The sequence below is a fragment of the Notamacropus eugenii genome, chromosome 1 (genome assembly GCF_028372415.1).
Source record: "Notamacropus eugenii isolate mMacEug1 chromosome 1, mMacEug1.pri_v2, whole genome shotgun sequence".
Taxonomy (NCBI): Eukaryota; Metazoa; Chordata; class Mammalia; order Diprotodontia; family Macropodidae; genus Notamacropus; species Notamacropus eugenii.
In genome coordinates this window covers 164,684,345-164,707,942 of record NC_092872.1, presented here as the reverse complement: position 1 = coordinate 164,707,942, position 23,598 = coordinate 164,684,345, and the positions used below count along the sequence as shown (strand labels likewise).

Below are 23,598 nucleotides of genomic sequence, written 5' to 3'. Positions count from 1 at the left end.
AAAGTATACTGCTTAGTGGCAAGAGCCTAGTGATTCTGACTTTTAAGAAGCACCAAGATTTGAGTACCAGAGCTATGTACTCAGCGGAAGTCCTAATAGTGGAAAGGGTATGTGCCCACGGGGAGAAAAGCTTTGAAGATAAAAGAGAAGGTCTGATTGAGCTGAGCCCCTCTACCAGGTAGGATCTTTTCACCGGATTCAATATCATAACTCTAGGGATGAAATTAATATGGAAACATAAATTAGTGGCTGGGTGGCGAGAAAGGAAATCACTAAATAATGCTAAATTCTACTGCATTCTTTCTTTACCCCTCCCCTTGCCTCTTTATGGAAGAGGGAATGAAATAGGATTCTAAAGATATAAACACTGGAATGAGGATTATTTTATCTATTTTTTCTAATCCAAACTGAGTCAAATCAATGCTGCCCAAATCTTGCTATTAACTGAGAAGAGAACTGAAATAAAATTGAGATCACAAGGCATATGTAAGAGACATATCACCAACACGTTTCACACAAAGCTTCCCCCTTCCAACCTTTTGTAGTCCCAGCAGTGACACTATGGAATAAATGATTTAAGATAAACTTTACCATAGAAACACAAATTCAGTATTTTTATACAGTAGACTCATGTTAGACAAATAACCTCAAAAGTATTAACTCTTTGAAACAGTAAGCCTAAACTCTCCTTAATTTCATACTATCATTTCTTATTTCTCCTTGATTTTGAATTGTAATTTCTATCTTAATAATTTTGATTAAAACGTTTTTGTTTCTTATCTCAGTAGGGATGCAGATGAAAACAGGAACCAGCTAGAACTGTAATTTTATTACTCCAGAAAAGTCTCTGGTAAGTAAACTTCCTGTACTAATGTAGGCTAGTATCTTCTCTACAACCTAATGTCTGAAAGAATTGTTGGTAGGTAATAAGCAGTAAAGTGACTTTATCAGGGTAACAGAACCATTTGCACCAGAGAGGAGCCTTGAACCTGGTGTTCTTGGCATCAATAGGAGCACTCTCAACTATAGCAGTGGTCAGAATTAAACAAAAACACAGGGGTACCACACTACACAAAAGGTTCACTGTGGTTCACATACTGACTTAGTTTTAAAATGTAACATTATGTTTTATTTTATTTTTTTTTTAATTTTAAGTATTTCCTAATTACATTTCATTCTGACTCAGAATGCACTTGAGTGTACTGGCCACATACAGTCTACCTACCAGTCATGTGTTTGACATCTCTGAACTATACCATGTATTCCTTTCAATAGATTCTAACACTAAAGTAACAAAAAAGATTAATAATAGCAACTACTATTATGTGCACATAATGCTTTAAGGTTTGCAAAGTGCTTTGAACATATTATCTCATTATCTTCCCAACAATCCAGAGATGTGGGTCCTATTATCATCTCCATTTTATAAATGGTTAAATGACTTCCAGCTATTAAGTGTCTGAAGGCAAGGTTCAAATTCAGATCTTTCTGACTCAAAGTGCAACACTCTTCATACTACCAGACTGAGCCGCAATAACAAAAGGCTACTAGTAACTTTCTACTGCTAATTAGTTTAAATTAAATACATGTTTAAATGTTTAAATTATGTTTAAATTAAATACATAAGTTACTTATGTACTTATAAAAGGAAGGGGCAGCTAGGTGGCACAGTGGATAGAGTAGTGGCTTAGAATCCAGAAGATTCACTTTCATAGTTCAAATCCAGCCTCAGACATTAACTGTGTGACCCTAGGCAAGTCAGATCCTCATTTATAAAAATGTGCCGCAGAAGGAAATGGCAAATCACCCCAGTATCTTTATCAAGAAAGCCCCGAAATGAGGTCACAAAGAATCAGACACAACTAAACCCAACAACAACAAGACATTTAAAATGGAAAGAAGGTTATTTGCAGTTATGGCCTTATTCTATCATATATACCTATCCATTCCTAGGCTTTGATCTTACATTCACTTTGTCCTGGAATTGCACTTTAGAAAAACCCTGTGTTTTCAACCTCACATACTGTTGCCATAGAAAACAACATAACAGATTAAGTCATGTCATGTCACAACTCTTTGAAGCAAAACTGAGATATAAGTGATAGATTAAACGTTCATGGGCTTGAAAGATTTCCACTAACTTGATGGAGGTACTATAATCACCCCAATAATAGCCCAATAAATCAATCAACCAAGCATTTATTAAGTAGTGACACCATGCCAGGTGTTATGCTAAATGCCAGGGAGATACAAAGACAAAAAGTGAAACAGTACCACCCCTACCCTCAAAGACCTTCTATTTGAATGAGGGAAGATGAGGGTACAGTGAGGACAGAGATACACACACATACATTTATTTGTATCTCTAGACAGACACACACGTGTATATGTCTGTGTGTGCATTTCATTACACAGACATCCCAATTACGTATATTGCAACACACAATATCACAATGACAAAGATCAGTGCCTCATATATATGTATGTATATGCCATATAGCAGGTAGTCCTAAACTTTTTTAAAATCACCAAAAGTATTGGTCTTAAACTGACTCTGGAAGAAATTCAGAGAGTTCACGAGGCATGGGCAAGGAAGGAGGTCATTACAGCCAGAATATCTGGTGCAAGAATATTTACTCTAGTACCATTTGTTTCACTTGTGCAATAAATAAACTGGTCTAGATACACTTCTTAGAGGTGAAGTCCACAGGCTATGAATACAACAATCTTATGAGTTCCTCAGCATTTTCAAGAGGGTTAACAGTGTCAATACTAAAGACTCCATTATAAGGATGGCCCCTCTTACATCAAATTCCACAGGAACTCTAATACGTATTTCCACAGAAAGGATAGATTTTTCCTGGGATGGAGCTGCAGGTAAAAGGAAAAGTTTCAAATTATATAAGTTTAAAATATAACCAAAATATAGTATTCTACCACGCCATACCCTAAAGCCATTTTCTTTTCCATTCATCTCATCATCCCCCAAAATCTCCATTCCTGTTTATAAAATGTGGTTTGTGAGAACAGATGTGCTATGTTAATGTGCCCTAGAACAGAGAAATGCTGAATAACTGTTGTGACAACACGAAAGAGTTAAAGCTCTTAAAATAATAACTTCTGTTCTATGATTGCAAGTGCAATGAGAATGACATTTTATGGTCACAAATTATAAACACTATAACACACACCGCCTGTACCATTGATATAATGTCAGTCACACTTCATTTCCCAAGGCAGTTACCATCATCAAAAGGGGATGCCAAAATGTTACCTAAAATTTATTTTTAATTACCTAGAATATTACCAAAGTAGAAGAATTAATGCAGTAACCAGACATGCGAAGAGTAGAAAGGGATTAATGACACTGGAAAAAAATAGTCCAATGAAAATGTGTTGTTCTAGATGTCAAGACCTTAGAGAAACTGAAATCAGTTCCTTTTAGACTAACTTTTCAAACACTGGGGGTGGGGGAAGAGGAGATAGAAGGGAGAGGGAAGAGGAAGGAGAGGAAGAGAGAAGTGGATGCGGGGAGGGTGCTTGTAAAAGTAATTTTTTCATATCTCCACTTGATAAAGTTCTTCTAATGACCTGGAGGGGCAGTTTAAGTGCCACCTAAAAGTGAATTTTTCTTCATCAAATTTTCTTAAGAGTTCTTTGTGAGCATCTCTCCTTTGTCTATATCACATTCTACCTTCAGTCAGTTGTTTTATAAATGTCAGTAGCCCTTTTCTAGTGGGTTGTAGAATACTTACAGGTGGAAACTATCAGATTTTTCATATATTCCTAGTATCTAAATTAAAATGTCTACTTATGCACAAGATCCCATGAAAAGAAAAATTAAAAAGTATTAAATTATATATTGTCCATGCTCTCTAGAAACAACGTACTTGAAAATGGAAAAATTCCTCTATCCTAAGCTGCGATATTTCCAAAAGAAGAAATACAAAAGGGATAAGGAAGAGAAAGCAGTGCCTCTGAAATATTATTTTAATATTAATGGGAAGGCAATCCAAGAATCACAAAGTGAACTTTTGGCAAGAGCAAGTACAGCAAAGCTCCCATAGGCTTCTAGTCAAATGGCTAAGGAACTCAAGATTTCTGTTGGCTACAAGTTTTCCACCCTTCCTTTATTATGGGGGTCTCCTCCAAGGCCAGGGAAGTTATCCAAAAATCATATATCATCAACTAGCACTCCTTGAAAATATTCAACACACGTACATAAAACCCAGTTCCTACTGAATGTGCTTATGTAACAGCTAACATGAAGGAAGTCTTGCTTTTCAGTTTATTGACACAGTTAATACCTACTTGACTTTGCTTCACATCTGAACTCCATCTATTTGTTTTGCCTGCTGAGAATCCCTTTGAAATCTAAACACTTAATCACATCCCCTATTCCGGGGAACAGGATAAAGTCACTTACATCTCAGAGATTATTCCCAGCATGGAATTAAGTATAGAGAAGAGTTGAAAAGATGAGGGGTGGGAGGAAGGAATGGGGACTGAAAAGACTCACTGCCCTAGGAAACAAAAGACCTGGATACTAATTTTATTTTCTCTCTCTTACACCTTGGAGAGTCACATAAGCTGCCTGGGTTTCACCTGAACACTTACACTCTAAATTATATAACTCTGCAATTCTGTTCTTGTCACATTGGACATTCAGCTGAAGACAAAGTAATGGACCACATAACACCTCAAGATCCCTTCTAGCAATAAGGACAACAATAGCACCTCATTTATATGGATTTATATAGTTTATCACATGTCCTCCTTATAGTAGACCTATTAGGTAAGTAATTCCAGTATTCTTACCCCTGTATGATAGAAAAGAAACCTGAACAGAAAGAAGAGACAGATACAAAGTCTGAAGAAAAGATCCCAATCAATCCTGATACAAAGACATAATGTGGTAGCAATGGGGAACGTCAATTCTCCAGATGTCTGAGGGCCCCAAAGCAGAACAGTTACTAACTTCCTGACTTACCTTAATGATGGTTTCTTTCTTCAAAACTGGAGGGGTCAACAAAGGTAAAGTCTACACTGGATATGATTCTCACTATCAGAGAGGAGCTGAGAAGGTGGAAAAGAAACATCAGAAAGGAACCATGCATGGCTAGAGTTCTTCTGGAATAAGAAAGGGACAGTCTGACATATACCTTACATTTTGGCAGAGCAGATTTCAAGGAGTTCCAAGGAAGATTACATTAGTATTGGATAGACAAAACAGTAATAAAGGAAGTCTGCTCAGGACACATGAAAAGACTGTAAGAATTCTGAAACTAGAAAAAGAAACCATTTTTTAAAAGCTTCAAGATTTTTCTGAAGAAGCCCATAAGATTATAAAAAGGAAACACATCCACTTAACCTTTTAAAAGATATAAAGAAAAAATGGAAGAGGAATAACAAGGGATGAATATATAAGTACGTGACACAAGCCTGTAAAACCAGAATGGGTGAAGCTCTGAATGAACGAAGGCTAAGAGAAACTAAAGAAAACAAACAGTGGAAATCAGCTGGGGAGTGACTGTACAAGAAGTGGCACCTGATTGTAATGGAATACTATTGTGCTATAAGAAATGATGAGCAGGAGGGTTTCAGAAAACCCTGGAAAAGCCTCACGTGAAAGGATGCAAAGTGAAGTGAGCAGAGCCAATTAAACGCTGTGCACAGTAACAGCAATATGATATGATGGTTGACTATGAATGTTTAGCTATTCTCAGCAATACGATGATCCAAGATGATCCTTAAGGACTCATGATACCATCTACCTCCAGAGAAAGAACTGATGGAGTCTGAATGAAGATGGAAGAATACTACTTTTCATTTATTTTTTGCGGGAGGGTTTTTTTGAGGGGGGTCTGTGTTTTCTTTCACAACATGACTAATATGGAAATGTTTTGCATAACTATACATGTATAACCTATATCAAGTTGCTTGCCATCTCAGGAAAGGGGGAGGTGAAGGAGAAAGAGAGAACTTTGGATTAAAAATTTTGGAACAGGAATGTTAAAATTTTTTTTACATATAATTGAGAGATTAAAATATTTTAAAAAATGAAATCAAACAAAAAATAAGCTATATTGAGGAGAGAGTATTATAGAAGCTTAGTGCCTAATGACAGAGAAGGGGAAAAAAATAAAAGAGCACTAATGAAGACATCAAAAATCACACAGAAGAAAACCAAAGGGAATTCAGAAATGGGTGCAAACAGTGCAATTTTGTTACTATCACATTAAATTTAATTTGCATTTCCTTTAAATCAAATAGCACATAACAGAAGTTGACAATTTCCACATGTATTCATCCCACTTTTTTGTTCCTTGCATTCTAAATGTTCTTGTTTGTTGTCTTTTTAAGTTCACATTAAAAAAGACAATTCGCATAAAAATAAATTTAAACTTAATTTAGTATGATTTTGGAGGGGATAGGGTATGGTTGATGAAAACATAAGAAAAGTCGACATCTTATTTAAAGCTCAGAACAGGCAACATAAAACTTTAATAACAGTAATGATTACTTTTAAAAAACACTTCAATTTTGTATTATGGTAAATTAAAAGAAGAGAAGGGCAGGGAAAGGAGGAGTCCAGTAGGAGAAAGTGTGGAGAGGGAGGCAAATCAACTATAAAGAAATTGACACATAAAGAAGTAAAGAGAAAAGGAATCAGCCTTGAAGGAGGAAAGCTTTCTAAGCTCAAATAAATTAAACAAATATTTGTTACCAGTCTACATACTATGTGTAAAAAGTACCGTGTTAAAATCAGAATCCCTGGTAAACTCTGCAGCTATATAAAAAGAGGTCCAGACTGGGAATTAGAAGACACAAGTTCTGCCACTAACTAGCTTTGTACTTATGGGTAAGTTACTTAACTACTTATAAAATTAGGAGATAAGCTCTGATTCTTTCAAAGTTTTTCCAGAGTTAATGTCCTATGATTCTCCCTTACTTACACTTGGGAAGAGAAAATGAAAAGCTATTGCTTCATTCTTTCCCTTTCAAATACTAATCATCAGGAAAAAGCGTTGACTTGGCCTTCTTTGCCTCAGTTTCCTCATCTGTAAAATGAGCTGGAAAATAAATGACAAACTGTTTCAGTATCTGTCTTGCAGAGATCAAAATAATTATTCAAGGTGACTTCATCCAAATCTCGGTTTCCTCATCTGTAAAATGAGTGTTGGATTAGACAATCTCTTAAGATTTTTCTAGCTCTAAATATTGTATGATCTAGCTATCGCTAGTTCTTCCAACTTCTCTTTATCTTTCAATTATCACATTAAAGGTTCTTAACCTGGGCTCTGTAAACTTATTTTAAAAAATTTTGATAACTGTATTTCAATATAATTAGTTTCCTTTGCAATCTTCATCTATTTTATCTTATTCATATCAAATGCTATTCCAAGAAGGGGTCCATATACTTCAAAGGGCTCTATGAAACAAAAAACGATTAAAATCCCCTATTTTTTAGGTTCCATGTGCAGCCACAGTGGTACCTAAAATAAAAATCACCCTTCAAAGAAGCAGATGAAATCAGAGTCAGGCAATGCTAGGGAATTAAAGTAGATGATCTATCCAAGAGTCAAAGGATGCTGGGGAGGAAGAGAAGGTGAGAAGGGAAATATTTAGTTAGAAATGATCATGTAAAACAAAAGGTATAAAAAAAATTTTTAAAAAGAAAAACACTAAAGCAAAGACTCAACATTATCCACCCTGATTAAAATTAAGAGAATTCCCAAAATAATCTAAGAGACAGCCAGGCAGTGTAATAAGCAGATAGGTGGACAGAGTGCTGGGCCTAGAGTCAGAAAGTTGTTGTTGTTAAGTTGTGTCTGACTCTTCATGACTCCATTTTGGGTTTTCTTGACAGAGATACTAGAGTGGTTTGCCATTTCTGTCTCCAGATCATTTTACAGATGAAGAAACTGAGGCACACTGGATTAAGCAACTTGCCAAGGAATGCACACTTGACTCCAGGCTCAGTGCTCTATTCATAGTACCAACCAGCTGGAGTCAGGAAGACTTGAGTTCAAATGTAGCCTCAGACACCGACTAGCTGTGTGACACTGGGCAAGTCACTTCAGCCTATTTGCCTCAGTTTCCTCATCTGTATAATGAGCTGGAGAAGGAAATGGCAAATCATTCTAGGACCTTTACCAAGTGTAACAGTAAGTCCCCCAACAAGCGCAGGGGGGCCTGCTATCACAAGTTCTCAGATCTGCATTCATAAAAGGAAAGCAACTTTCAAGGGATTAACCATCACTTTCATCAAGCCCATGTATCATTCCTTTAACCAAGCATATATACCATTTACTTAATTCTGGGGAGTCAGCACCCTGAACTTCAAAGAAAATACAGAGAAACCCAAAGATCAACAGATACATGGCTTCCTCTGCCTGAATTCAACAGACAATTGAACCCCAACTGTCTGACCATGGTTACCAGAGAGGGAAGCACGACATCTGGGTTCTCAAAGCCAGGGGGCTCCTTCGCGGGTTCCCAGAGTCCTCATAGGACACTGAAACTTTCTTACCAAACTCTAAGCCCCAAAGTAAAACCTCAACTCAGAATATTTATACCTTTTTTAGAGCCAGAGGGCATCACAACCCTTTGACCCAGTGCCTCAATAGAAAAAACAAAAGGTACTTGGGACCCTCTTAAGAAACAACTTTCCCCTAATCAAGCTTCCCATAATGGGTAGGCCCATCAATGGGTGGGGAAGATCTTTAATCACATTAAAATAATTAACAATACAAATATATACATTGTTTCTAGTTAAAGAAACTTTTTCTTATACTTTATTCGTAAAGTAAAGGCAAGGTTCAATCAGAGGCACTTGACTATACTAAAACAAAAACAGCAAAAGATCCTATTTTGATTGCCATCACACCAAGAAAACCCCCAAAAAGGGTTCACAGTCAGATATGACTGAAAACTTAAATAAAAAAAATCAGGGTAGTTAGGTTACACAGTGGATAGAGTGCCTCGTCTGGTGTCAAGAAGACCTGTGTTCAAATCCTGCCACAGACTCTTACCAGCTTTGTAATCCTGGGCAGTCACTTAACCTTGTTTGCCTCAGTTTCCTCATCTAAAATGAGCTAGAAAAGGAAACAGCACACCTTTCCAGTATCTTTGCTAAGAAAACTCCAAATGGTGTCAAGCAGAGTCAGACACGACTGAAAAGATGATTGAACAACTTTGTCCAGTGACTTAGAACCTTCACAAAATCATGGGAGTTTTAAACAGCAGAGGTAAGATTCCAACCAGGTCATCAGATTCCAAATCCAAAAGCTATTTCCACTAAACTACAGGGAAAAATGGGATATCTTTTACGAACTTTGGGAAGAAACCACTTGAGTACTGGATTGAATTATTCTATTTTCTAGGCTATATGACACAATTGAAATGTTTGGAGTTCTTTTCCCCATTTATTTTTTTGGGTCAAAAGATACCAGTTATTAGAAGGAGTAAGTTGAACCCATAATTCTCACCAGGAAATATGAAGTATCCTAATTAGTTAAGAGGCAATCTAAAATTATAGAATAGGCAAATTAGCTGTCTTTATAGGGGTGGGGCTGGGGTGTGTGAATCTCAAATTGACATGAGAGTGCTGTGATCATAAAGATGTCACTCTCATCAGAGAACAAAAGGAGAGAGTTATAACAAAGCATGAAGGGGGGGCAAGGCTGAAGCCTATTACTATCACAGGATCTAAGTTAAACATAACAAACCACAGTTACAGAATAGCTTGAGACGTTACAGTATGACTAACCTGCACTAAGCAGTGCTCCTTCCTTCCTTTTTGGGGACGGGGGTGGGGTGTAATGCATTTTCCATTAACTCCAACCCTATTCTTGATACTTCTGAATATTATTTTTTTCTTTGTGAAGAACCACTTAGTAAACATATGGGGTAAGAAGGGAAAAGAAAGATATGTCAGAAAAAAAGAGCAAACGGTAGTGGCAGTGGTATAAATGGGAATGAGGAAGGAGGGTGAGGCAAAGCATACTCTGAACCCCAGGTCTAAGAAGATCAGTTATTTGAGCTGAAGCTTACAGTCTCATGAAGTTCAGAATGAAAGCTCCAAAGCGCAAGTGTGGGGGCAGGCTTGAGAAGGAGCAGAGTCCCTGAGAAGTCTGTGGTTGGCAGGGAACAACACTGGCACCCATTCCCATCCCCCATCGAATACATAACTATGTGAGGACAGAATCCAACGCAACAACACTTGAAACAAAAACTCAAGTACAAGTTTTTATTTCCTTACAGTTGTGTTGCAACATCAGTCTTGGGACATATCTTCCAAGCACAAAAAGGAGCTCTTGTAATACCTTTATTTCCCCATTTGGATCAGAGCACAATACTAACTCTACCAGCCAGTCTTTGGTAGAACTGGTATTATCGAGTGCATGTTCTGAACTACACAACCAAATCTGAAGGGATTCCATTTGAAATGCATATCCCTTTCTCCCACAGGGCTAACTGTTCAAACTTCTAGCACATAGATTCTCTCCTCTCCCCCCCACCCCCCCCCCGCCCCAGGGTAGACAGTAGGCCAATTTCAATTATCCTAAAAGAGTCTTAACATTAGCCAGATGAGAATTGTATGGCCACCAGCATATATCACTGAATTGGAACAATGTGTCAACAGAGCCCAAGTATCCACGTACACATACATTCATGAGACTAACATAGAAACCTCCCACCATGCATGCAACACTGATCAATGACATTTTTTCAACATCAACCATTCTCAGTGGTTCCACTAGAAAACTTATCAATTAGTTATAAGTTACTGGGCACAAGCCTTCCCCTACCCCCAAATAAAACACCGACAAAGTTACACTCACAGAAGACAAGGCCTGAGAACTGGGGAACACTAACCTAAAGAACAAGAAACTGTTCTGTCAAGGAACACCTATGGAAGAATGAGCTGGCTCTGTGTATAAAAAAAATCAACACCAGATTACTGGCTTACAAAACTAAACAAATATATTATTATTTAGGAAATTGTGCCTATAATTTCTGCCTTTACTACTAGTATTACAATGAAATACGAGTTTAATCTTGTTCAACTAATTCAATATTTGTTAATTTTTTTAAAATTAAAAAAAACTTCCTAAATCTATGAACTATTAAAATAACCAAAAAAGCACTCTTAGAAAAGAAGACTGGAGAAAAACAGAAGACAAACACACACACAGAAGGCATTACTTACTGCAAGTTTCCAGGACAACACTGTTGACTTTTACTGTATTCATAGGAGAGACCTCTGCTCTCTATTTTTACCACATAAGTTACAATTCAAAGCAATTGCTTGTGGTTAATGTATGTTTTCCATACAAAATTATGGTATTAAAGTATTGACTTCTAATTTAAAGAAACATCTTGAAGAAACAAATCCAAGTTTCAAGTCTTAAAATCTCTACAAATTGACTAATGTTACCAAAAATCCCTGACTCATTACACATTTTCAGTAACAAATGAGACAACAAAATGCTATGCAAGAGGCATGCCCCACCCCCAACTAATAAAACAAGAGTTCAAGAGCAAAGAAAATAGAGAGAAAGGGTGAGAATTAGGGTGAAAAAAACCACCCTAGTTTTCCCACAAGCCTTAATATTCTTACAGATATGATGGTAAGGACAAGTTTGTGATGATCCAGCAGAATATATGGGTTTTGGTCTCAATTAGTGGCCAAGTATAAAGGACAGGAAGAAGGCCAACCAGTGTGTTAATATGAATGAGAGTGTGAAGATATGAGGGGATGGTTGAGAGGAAGAGAATAGGGAGAAAAAAGCTTACTCTGTCAAAAGTCGATGAAGTTTCTGATAGCCCCGCTCCAAAGCTAGGCTTGCTGGAGTCTCTCCTTCATTGTTGTGTATGCTGAGAGCTCCTCTTCCACCTGGCTTCTGTAACAGAAACCAAGTTAACCTCAGCAGTCCCAGTCTCACAGCAAAATGCATCAATGTTTCCCGTGGGCCACCATCTACAAAGAAACGAAAGAGAACAAGCAGTGGGTTACATAAACATCATCTTCCAAATTCATGAACAAAAACTCGGGTATCTGGCTTAAGCTCCTCACACAATTTTACCGTGGTTGACATGAAATGGACTCCTACACAAAACTTTGCGAAGTCAGGTACTGAAGCCACAAAGAGGCTCATTTCAGTTAGTCATTTGATGAAACTGATCTCCGCATCTTTGGGGGTGACTCCCACCTGCTGCCACCTGCCCCCCAATCCCACTAAAAGGCTCTGTTACTAAATAGTGTGGCTGCAGCCCAGCAAAATGAGAGCCAAGGGGGAAAAGGATGTAAGGCTTGGAGAGGTATATTCTTGAGGGTGTAATTACACTTAAAAAGAACACCCAGTCAGGAGCTGGCAAGTTATATATTAAAAACAGGTTCTACTTGTTAAAGTACAAACAGGTATTTTCTTCCCACATTAACCGTGAATCAAATTGCTAGCACTGCCAGCTTTTGTGTTTAATGAGAGAAAGAAATGCTTCTCTGGGTATAACAAGAGAGGCTAACTTTAAGGTACAACAAACTTAGAATTGAACAAAGGAAGGAAAAACTTGCTCATTTCATCATTATGGTCTTCCCAAGTGCCTCTGCCTTTATGGAACATCATCCTTTAACTTGTTTTGTAGGTTCAATTAATAGATAAGGTTCTTTCTGGCAGTACTAAATGAGTTATTTTCTTATGCTTAAGACGTTACTTGGTCTCTGACAGAAACATTCAAGATTATGGGCTATTAGAAGGACAATAATGCCTGACCTACATCAGCAGCTTTTAAGCATTTTGGGGGATCATGAGTCCCCACTGGCAATCAAGCAAAGCCTATAGGTCCATTCTCAGAATCATACTTTTAAATGCATAAAGTAAAATGCACTGAATTATAAAGAAAACCAATTATATTGAAATACAGCTATCAAAATCAGGCTTGCTTAAGCAGAACTTGCCCTGCCTCATCCAGTCTCCATAAAACCCCTGAACGGCCCTAATCTTGGAGATGCTCTGACCCTAGAATTCCCGGAGCTACTCTGAAGCATGAACCAAGGAACTCCAGGGTGCACATTGTGTAATCATATACCAAGGCCCAGGAGATCCTCTTGCAAGATCATCAAGGAGTTTCTTTTCTTGTCATGACCTGAAAAACCTTATGCCTGAGGATCACTGGCTATATCCTTGGTTACACCCCCTTCCCTGACCTTTCTCCATTGATGCTGTGGAGGTCCTAGTTCCCCAGTGAGAGGATGAGCAGGCTGCTTCCCTTCCTGTCCTTGTCTTCCATTTCTCCAAGTTTCTCCAGTCATACCACATGCATGTTCTTTTGGAGTTACCCATGAATATCTTGAACAAAAAGGCCTAATGCTTTCAACATCGTATGGCTTATCTAATTCTTCTACAAAGTTGTAGCAACAGTCCCTGCCACTAAATTGAGTATCTATGTATTCAATTTTGAGGTGATTTATCTAAAATAAGCTAAAATTAGAAAGAAGAATCATAGAATTTCAAAACTGTAGTGGAATAATTTGCTTAAATAAAATATTCTACAAGGTGTTTTGGAATTTGAAGCACTTTGTAACTTGAAGGAGGGGGGAAAACTAATTTAAAAGGAAATAAATTCTATCTCTGATGATAATGACTTAGTTTTTATTTATACTATAAGCAACAAAAATCCACATAGATTTAAAAAATGTTTTGAGTTTTATTGAATTGAAGGTAATTTCTCTAAACAATAGTTTTGAGGCACAATAAAAATCACCACTGAAATTTCTGTCTTTTGTCTCTTCCTGAAATGTTTTTCCTCCTTCCCTTCCTGTCTTCCTTCCTTCTAATAGATTCTTACAAACCCAAACTCACTACTGAAAGACATTTTTCTATTTCCAACTTGGACCAATTTGCCCTTCCTCAGGCGTCCTGGTTCTCTCCCCCTTCCGATCCTCCACTAGCATGAGATTACTGTATCTATGCTGGACTTAAATATGGACACCTGATCTGCTTTAGCCCTCCCTACAGTTCAGAAATCCCAAACTCAAGTAATCCACAAGCTTCCATCTCCTTGGTAGCAGTGATGAGAGGTATGTGCCACCATGCCCATCCAGAAACAATTTTCTAAAAGGAATCCTTTTGAAATTGGCAGCTAGATAGAGCCCTGGGCCTACGTACAGAAGGACCTGCATTAAAATCTGGTCTTGGATAGTTTCTAACTACGTAATCCTGGGTAATTTACTGAACCTCTGATTGTCTCAGTTTCCTCAACTGCAGAATGGGGAAAACAACAATACCTCTCAGAGCTGTTGAATGAGTCAAAGGATATAATAATCATACAACATGCTGCACAGTACCTGGTAGACAGGAGGCATCTAATAAATGCTTACCCTAAACAAGCAGTTTTCAGAAGAAATCAAAGCTATCAAGTCATTTGAAAAATCTTAATCACTGATAATTAGAGAAGTGCAAATTAAAAAACCTCTGAAGTTCTACCTCACACCTTTCAGACTGGCTGATATGACAGAAAAGGAAAATGACAAATGCTGCAGGAGACACTAACACACTGTTGGTGGAGCTGTGAACTATCTAACCATTCTGGAGAATAATTCAGAAGCATGCCCCAAGGGCTATACCCTTTGGCCAAGCAATATGGCTACTAGATCTGTAACTTAAAGAGATCAAAGAAAAAGGAAAAGGACCTCCATGAACAAAAAAGAAGCGAGGGGATCGCCCATTAGCTGGGGAATGGCTGAATAAACTGTGATATAGGAATGTGATAGAATACAAGGGACAGTTTCAGAAAAAACCTGGGAAGATTTATATGAACTGGTGTAAGGTAAGCAGAACACTGTACACAGCAACAACCATACTATAACAGTAATGCACTATGAAAGACTTAGCTACTCTGATCAATACAATGATTCACAACAATTCCAAAGGAGTGGGAACTGACAGACAAAGAGCTGATGAACTCTGAACACAGCTTCAAGTATATTTTTTCACTTTGGTTGTTTTTATTTTCCCTGCAATATAGCTACCGTGGAAATACACTCTGTATGACTTCGTCTGTGTTATGGGTATCGTATTTCTTGCCTTCTCAATAGGTGGTGGCAGGAGGAAGAGAATTTGGAAGTGAAGATAATTTTTTCTAATGCATAACCTAATCTAAAATGAAATGGGATTTAAGGGAGTGACCACTTTCATTGTGTTCGTTAGGCTCTTACTCATGTGCCTATTCCCACTGTAAAAGCTTCTTCAAACGTTTTTCTTTTAGACTAATAATTAGGGCTTTGGTCAAAATAAATAAATGAAAAATCACCAAACAGCACCTGCCTGTATTCACCCCTGTCTTTCCTACTGAAGTCATGGCAGAGGGTGGTTCCAGTTATAGTGTTGTTGAGACTAGATGCATGCCACCCCGAAGTCTAAATGGATCTAGAAAAAGAGCAAATGCCACGTTCTTCAAGGGGTTCGGAGTTATGACATTCTCATCACTGAAGACCACATTCATGCTCCAGTGAGCCTGCAGGAGAGCCCTGCTAACCAACTTCAACAACGTACTAGGATGACATAATACATATGCATAATGGAATAATGCATCAGCATTGTATTAATAACAATTCATGTGTATGTATAGTTAACAAATGAAGAAACAGAGATCAGAGATACATGTGTGAAAGGCCACAGCCAAACCATAACATGCAATGCTAAAGAACATGACTCTAACCTGTGAAATGAGATAAACATATGACTCTCAGACTGTCTGACACCTACTAAGTCTTATCGTATCCAAATCATGCTTCAGACACACACAATCAATCCTTGGCAAGTTATTTAACCTCTCTCTGCCTGAGTCTCCTCATCTCTTAAATGGGAGAATACAGCACCTTACCTCCAGAGTGGTTATGAGTCAGTCAGTCAATGTGTCAGGTCCTGAGCTAAGTGCTGGAGGACAAAATAAGCTAATATTTTAAAGCACTGTACAAAATAGGAATATAAATATTATATGTATACATACATATAGTGTGTATGTATAAATATATATATGTGTATATACACACACACATACACACACACACTATACATATCTCTATGTAAAAATAAATGCTTACTATCTCTTTGAGAGAGGAAACCTAGTTAGGTAACTTAAGTGTTTCCTTTACACAGCCTACCATACTGCAGGGCACCTAGTAAGTATTCAGTAAATTTATGGGAACAAAACCTCTAATACCCATAGGGCTTAAAAAAAATAATGCAGGATGTAGGAAGTAACAGCTTTAATACTGAAAAACTCAAAGTTAACAAAAGTAAATACTGCATAGGTTAGGACTATTGTCCTCAGTGAATATCTAGGATCATTAGTTGACTACAAAGATATTACCTAAATGCATGCTCCCTAAAATTGGGTGAAATGTGTATAATGTTAACTAAAAAGTAAATTAAGCACCATACAATGTAGCTGAACATTTGTCTTACTGAATAACTCATAGCCTAGTTGTAAGAAGCTAGTTTTGTTAACTTTAAGGTTACTAAAGCGCTTTCCTTTACAACAAAACTGCAAAGTCGGTAGTTCAAGTACTACCACCCCTATTTTATAAATGAGGAAACTGAGGCTCTGAGATGTTAAATAATTTTTCTAATGCTCACACAGTAACTAAGTATCTTGGGCAGAATTTGAACCCAGCGTCCAGAGGCCAAGCCCAGGGCTCTTTCCTTGATTCCATCACTTCTCTGTTCACCCTTACAGTCACATTCAGTCCAATACGACCATATATGTATTTAAATGCTGCCATGTTTTTGTTCTCATGTTTAAAATTCCGTGTGATATGCCCCCAACATCATTCTATGGGCAGGACCTGAACTTTCCATCTGCAGCTCCTCAGATACTCAAGCCAACACCTTCCCAGCTCAGTCTCTACTTTCCATGTACAGTTTTGTGTTGTCTGAAATCCACAGCACACGAAACTCCCACACTGGGCGCCCTCAGCGTTGCCCTCCACCCCTCCCAGCTTCCTCTGGACTTCAAGTCAAGTTTAGACTGCGAGTTCCATGAGGACAGGGGCTGCTTTTCTTCTTCCTACTTGTATCCCTGACACATAGTATAGTGCTTGGTATACAGGAGTTACTTAATAAATGCTTAATGAATTTTAAGTTTCTTATGGACATTTTTTGGTATGAATATCTTCTATCCCACACTTTCAGTATTCCACACAAAGCTACAAAGTAGTGACAGGAACACAACAGGTGCTTAATAAATGTTCTATAAATTAATGTTGTCTTGAAGCATGTACAACAAAGGCAATGTTGCATAGCAAATAGAATGCTGGACTTTGAACCATGATAATTTTGGTTCAAATTCTTCTTTAGAAACAGGGTAAGTGACTATGAGCCAGCCAGTCACTGAACCAGAACTTTTATTTTCCTTATCTTTAAAATGGGGATAACAAACCTAGCAAGTACCTCACAGGACTGTTATGAGGATCAACTAAGAGAAGGTACATAAAAAAGTACTATGTGAGTCAGTTATTACGACACAAAGTAGAAACCATAATTTTCTTTGTATTACAGATCTTGACCAGACATCACACACACAAACACAAACACACAGAATCTTAGGACTCAGGGCTGAAAAAGACTGCAGAGGTTATGGAAGTACTCAGAAAATATTGTGATTAAACATGATAATTGCTTAGTTTAGCTGGCATAACTAACACATTAAAGCATCCAATGTGATTCAAATGAATGGGATTCAGCAGAGGTGTCATCACGAAGCTGGAATAACCATGAAATATAAAAACAAACATTTTTATAGCTATGTTACGAAAGGTCAATAGGAATTAAGCAAGGATCGCCAAGGAAGAGAAATCAGATAAGGAGATATTTCTAATTAGGTGAGGCTAAAAATGAACACTTATATCATCAACTTATACTTCTGGGTGATATAGAAATTCTCATTTCAAATGTGAGAGATACACCCACATATAAACTGAGATGTGGCACATTGGGCAAGCATGACTCAAATAAGAACCCTAGCCTAAGAGTGCAAAAGGGCCTTTTATAGCTGAAACATTAGAATGATTTTTCAGTTAGCCTGGGAATTGAGATTGCTTTATTTCAGGCTAAAGAGAAATATATAATTATTTTTTAATAGTGGATGAGCCAGCTGGGAGAGTTTGCTTTTTTTAAAAATGATGTGACCTTTTGGGTTATTGTTCCCACCCCTCCTTTTCCTTTTTAGCTATGACATGTGAAGGTACAAGCTGATCACCAGAGCAGCTGAGGCTAACAGACATTCCCCAGAAAACTGCCAAACTCACTTAAAATTCACCCCCCTGCACCACACACACAACACATAAACTTACCCCCTGCTTACAAGGATTAAGGTTTGGGATACTATTAACCAGAAACAAATAAGCAGCAATGACTCAAAAGATAAATTCTGAAAGCCAAGATATAGAGAGAATGCACATGTTGTTCTCTGTACTTCACTTGGTCTGTTTGATCCTAGATTCTGTCTTGTCTTTTCCTCTTCTCTTTGTGGTCAGCATTACCCTCTGAAGATCAGGTCATCTTTTGGGATTAAACAAAACCATGGCCAACTGAGAACGACACATTCCCCACACAATGTTTCTGGTATTGAGCAGTGTGATATCCCTGTCCAGGAAGTCTTCGATGGAAGCGCTCTAAAGGACTGTATCAAGCTGACCATGGCTGTGAGTGGTCCTTCTCCATGAAAAGTACTGGTCTAACTCAACTTGTCACAAAGGAGAACTAAGAAAGGTGTATCATGAACAGCTCTGGGAGAAACAGGAATGCCAGTCAGTGAGGTTTTCTTGCTCCACCATTTATTTCTGGATTGAATCTTTACCATGAATGTACTTCTTTTGAGAAATGCAGAGCAAGGTACTATAGAGCATCCTTTTTTTTTTTTTTTTAACACAGCTAGAGATTAAGGAATATCTGTAAGGCTTTTACTAGCATTCTTTTAAGAAACAGCTTTTTAAAACATCCAATAACAAAAGGAAAAATCATCTTTCATTTGTGCATCCCTGCTTCCTCGGCATGTGAAACACAACGCTGTACTTACTTTTCTTTGTACACCAAGCTATTCTATTCCTGGAGAGGCCAGGACAGGCAACATTCACATAGTTCCTGTCTCTCTCTATAGAACTGCTGGGATCAATGAAGCTTGCAAAACAGGAAACTCAATCTGAAACAACCACTCTGCTGTAGATGGGATGGCCAAGTCATGCCAGGCAAACAGAAATTTAACCTTCTTCACCATGAAAGCAGATTCACAGCCGATTAAGATAAAATGCTAAAACACAACACACAACCTTAGTATTACCATTACTATGTTTCATAGTTTTAAAAATACTTAAATATACATTTTATATTTAATCCTTACACCAATCCTGAAACATTCTCAGAATTTTATTTCTTCTATTTTACAGATAGGGAAAACAAGGTTCTGAAAAGTTCAGCAGTCATGTGCTAGGATCCTGGGATCATCCATTTAAAACTAGAAGAAGCCTCAGAAGTCACACAATCCAACCCCCCCCATTTACAAATGAGGAAACTGAGGCCAAGAGAGTAAATGACTTGGAATCATGAAAAGCAGAATTCAGATTTTGCCTCTGTTATTAGCTGTGTGACCCTGAGCAAGTCTCAGCCTCAGTTTCTACTTGTGTAGTGTACAGAGTGCTAAGCCTGGAGTCAGGAAGACTTGAGTTCAAATCTAGTCTTAGACACTTACAAGCTGTGTTTCCCTGGGCAAATCAAGTAACTTGTTTTCCTCAGTTTCCCCAACTACAAAGTGGGGACAATACTACCACCTACCTTCCAGGGTTTGTTGTAAAGATCAAATGAGATAATACGTGTAAAGCACTTAGCAAACTCCTTGGCACATAACAGGGACTATATAAATGTTAACTACTGTTACTAAAATGGAGATTTATAATATCGCTTCCTCAGAGGGCTACTATAAGTACTAACTGTAAACACCTTATAAATCTTAAAGGACCATATAAATATAAGCTAGCAATATCATTTTATAGAAAGTAATGGAAATTTCTTTGTGGTGCAATAGGAAACAAGGTTACAGATTACAATAAATATTTCTTTTCAGGTTGATAGAAGAATAAGGGAAAATTTACATACCCGAAGGCCAGACATAAATTTCAGATAAATGATATAATAGATTGCCCTATACTAATACATAATTTAATGCAAAATTCCTTCTCTGAAATGCATATATCACTTTCATATACTATATATGCATTTTGGTAGTCACATTCAAGGTCAGTTAAGCTCACATGAATGCCAAGAACTATGTGTGGTTCTCATACAAAAGATACGTTAAGTTGACCTCTATAAAACTGGAGAACACAAACTCATGCAAGAATTCAATTTTATCACCTAGTTCTACACGCACCAATGTACATACTAAAACTGGCTCAAGGTTTTAAGGAACTTAGATAACCTGAAATCCATCAGCCACCAATGCTGGGTGGTGAAGTGTTAAAAATTTTAAAAACAGGACCACTGTACTTATTTCTCTTTTAGAACTAGCTGCAAAGACAGAGAATGTCTAATTTATCTCATTTATTCAACTCCTACAACTGAGCTTTATATAGGGTAGGTGAATAATGAAGGCCCTTTTAAATAAAGTGATTCTGCAGAAAGGAAGTTAGAGAGAAATTTCATTTCTTACCCTTACCAAAAGTGTATATTTTAAGCCAAATTTTACATGAAATCACCTGTTCCATCAAAATTAACAATCAAATATAAAGGTACCTGAATAGCTTCAACAGCTCCTTAGAAAAATTGATGAATTAATGAGAAACAGCTGCCTTACTAGGCTTACAATAAATCAGGTACGTAAGTTCTAGCCTAGAACCAAAAACAAGGTAGAGTACTAGCTGTTCGAAAAGGGCATTTCAAGTCCCAAACAGTCTTATACTGGAGCAACTGCCAGCCTTTTAAAAGCCCAAGACCTTATATTCTAAGAATAAAAAGGTCATCCTTGGAGGGTGGTAGTAAATATTCTTAAAAGGATTGGGGGGGGGGGGGGGGGTGGAGCCAAGATGGCGGAGTAGAAAGATACACATACACAGAGTCTCCCCACACAGCCTATAAAATACCTACAGAGAGGGACTCTTAACAAATTTTGGAGCAGCAGAAGTGGAGAACAACAGAATGGAGGAGATTTCCAGCCCAGGGTGACCTGAAAGGCCCACGGGAAACATCAGTTGCACCGGACACAGAGCGCAGAGCCCAGCCCAGCCTTGGCCACATGGCTTGTGAACAGCCCTCAGGGATGGAATCTTCACTCTCAGAATCCCCAGGCGCAGCAGCAGTGGGTCTGCAGATCCCTCAACCCACAGGCACCAAAAGTCAGTGACAGGGTTTTTTCAGCTGGCCAGGAAGGGAGAAGGGCCTTCCCATAGCTCCGATCTCAGGCAGCAGCCCACAGAGGCCACATCAGGCAGGTGGCAAGAGGTCTCACGGCAGCCCCAGACCATCACTGAATCCTAAAAGCCCCTGGGGGCACTGAGGGACCTGGTCTTTGTCTCACACTGAATGGTGGCCCTGCCCCCACAGCTTGACTGAATCCCACCTCCCCAGTGCTAGCTTGGTGGAACTGGATGTCAGGTGCCTGTGGAGAAGAAACTCTGCTAAGATTCTGGGCACAAGAATTCTTCCCTGAGCCCAGACCAGTACACACTTGATTGTACCACCTGGGAGGAACTGATATGTTACAGGTCCCCAGAGTATACCCTACTCTTGACAAAGGACCCAAAAGTCAAGTAACTGGTTGGGAAAATGCCCAAAAAAGGGGAAAAAAAATAAGACCATAGAAGGCTACTTTCTTGGTGAACAGATATCTCCTCCCTTCCTTTCAGATGAGGAAGAACAATGCTTACCATCAGGGAAAGACACAGAAGTCAAGGCTTCTGTATCCCAAACATCCAAAATAAATATTCATTGGGCTCAGGCCATGGAAGAGCTCAAAAAGGATTTTGAAAATCAAGTTAGAGAGGTGGAGGAAAAACTGGAAAGAGAAATGAGAGAGATGCAAGAAAAGCATGAAAAGCAGGTCAATACCTTGCTAAAGGAGACCCCAAAAAATGCCGAAGAAAATAACACCTTGAAAAATAGGCTAACTCAATTGGCAAAAGAGGTTCAAAAAGCCGATGAGGAGAAGGCGGCTTTCAAAAGCAGAATTAGCCAAATGGAAAAGGAGGTTCAAAAGCTCACTGAAGAAAATAGTTCTTTCAAAATTAGAATGGAACAGATGGAGGCTAATGACTTTATGAGAAACCAAGAAACCACAAAACAAAACCAAAAGAATAAAAAAATGGAAGAAAATGTGAAATATCTCATTGGAAAAACAACTGACCTGGAAAATAGATCCAGGAGAGACAATTTAAAAATTATGGGACTACCTGAAAGCCATCATCAAAAAAAGAGCCTAGACATCATCTTTCGTGAAATTATCAAGGAAAACTGCCTTGATATTCTAGAACCAGAGGGCAAAATAAGTATAAATAAGTATTCAAGGAATCCACCGATCACTGCCTGAAAGAGATCCAAAAAGAGAAACTCCTAGGAACATTGTGGCCAAATTCCAGAGTTCCCTGGTCAAGGAGAAAATATTGCAAGCAGCTAGAAAGAAACAATTCAAGTATTGTGGAAATACAATCAGGATAACACAAGATCTAGCAGCTTCTACATGAAGGGATCCAAGGGTGTGGAATATCATATTCCAGAAGTCAAAGGAACTAGGACTAAAACCAAGAATCACCTATCCAGCAAAACTGAGTATAATACTTCAGGGGAAAAAATGGTCTTTCATTGAAATCGAGGACTTTCAAGCATTCTTGATGAAAAGACCAGAGCTGAAAAGAAAATTTGACCTTCAAACACAAGAATGAAGAGAACCATGAAAAGGGAAACAGCAAAGAGAAGTCATAAGAGACTTACTAAAGTTGAACTGTTTACATTCCTACATGGAAAGACAATATTTGTAACTCTAGAAACTTTTCAGTATCTGGGTAGTGGGTGGGATTACACATGTGTGCGCGCACACACACACAGAGCACAGAGTGAATTGAATAGGATGGGATCATATCTTAAAAAAATGAAATTAAGGGGTGAGAGAAATATATTGGGAGGAGAAAGGGAGAAATGGAATGGGGCAAATTATCTCTCATAAAAGAGGCAAGCAAAAGGCTTTTCAGTGGAGGGAAAAACAGGGGAGGTGAGAGAAAAACATGAAGTTTACTCTCATCACATTCCACTAAAGGAAGGAATAACATACACACTCATTTTGGTATGAAAACCTATCTTACAATACAGGAAAGTCGGGGAGAAGGGGATAAGCAGGGTGGGGGGATGATGGAAGGGAGGGCAATGGGAGGAGGGAGCAATTTGAAGCCAACACTCTTGGGGAGGGACAGGATCCAAAGAGAGAATAGAAGCAATGGGGGGCAGGATAGGATGGAGGGAAATATAGTTAGTCTTACACAACACGACTATTATGGGAGTCATTTGCAAAACTACACATATATAGCCTATATTGAATTGCTTGCGTTCC

The 23,598-nt window shown here is 38.2% G+C and overlaps 1 protein-coding gene across 1 annotated transcript in view; it reads right to left on the bottom strand.

The window, feature by feature from the left end:
- The window catches only part of LOC140509754 (A-kinase anchor protein 13-like), a 133,941-nt gene that overhangs the window by 13,558 nt on the left and 96,785 nt on the right, over positions 1-23,598 (bottom strand). The window contains exon 5 of the mRNA XM_072617615.1: positions 11,803-11,986. Coding sequence (XP_072473716.1) covers positions 11,803-11,986 — 184 coding nt within the window. The remainder of the gene's footprint in view (positions 1-11,802; positions 11,987-23,598) is intronic.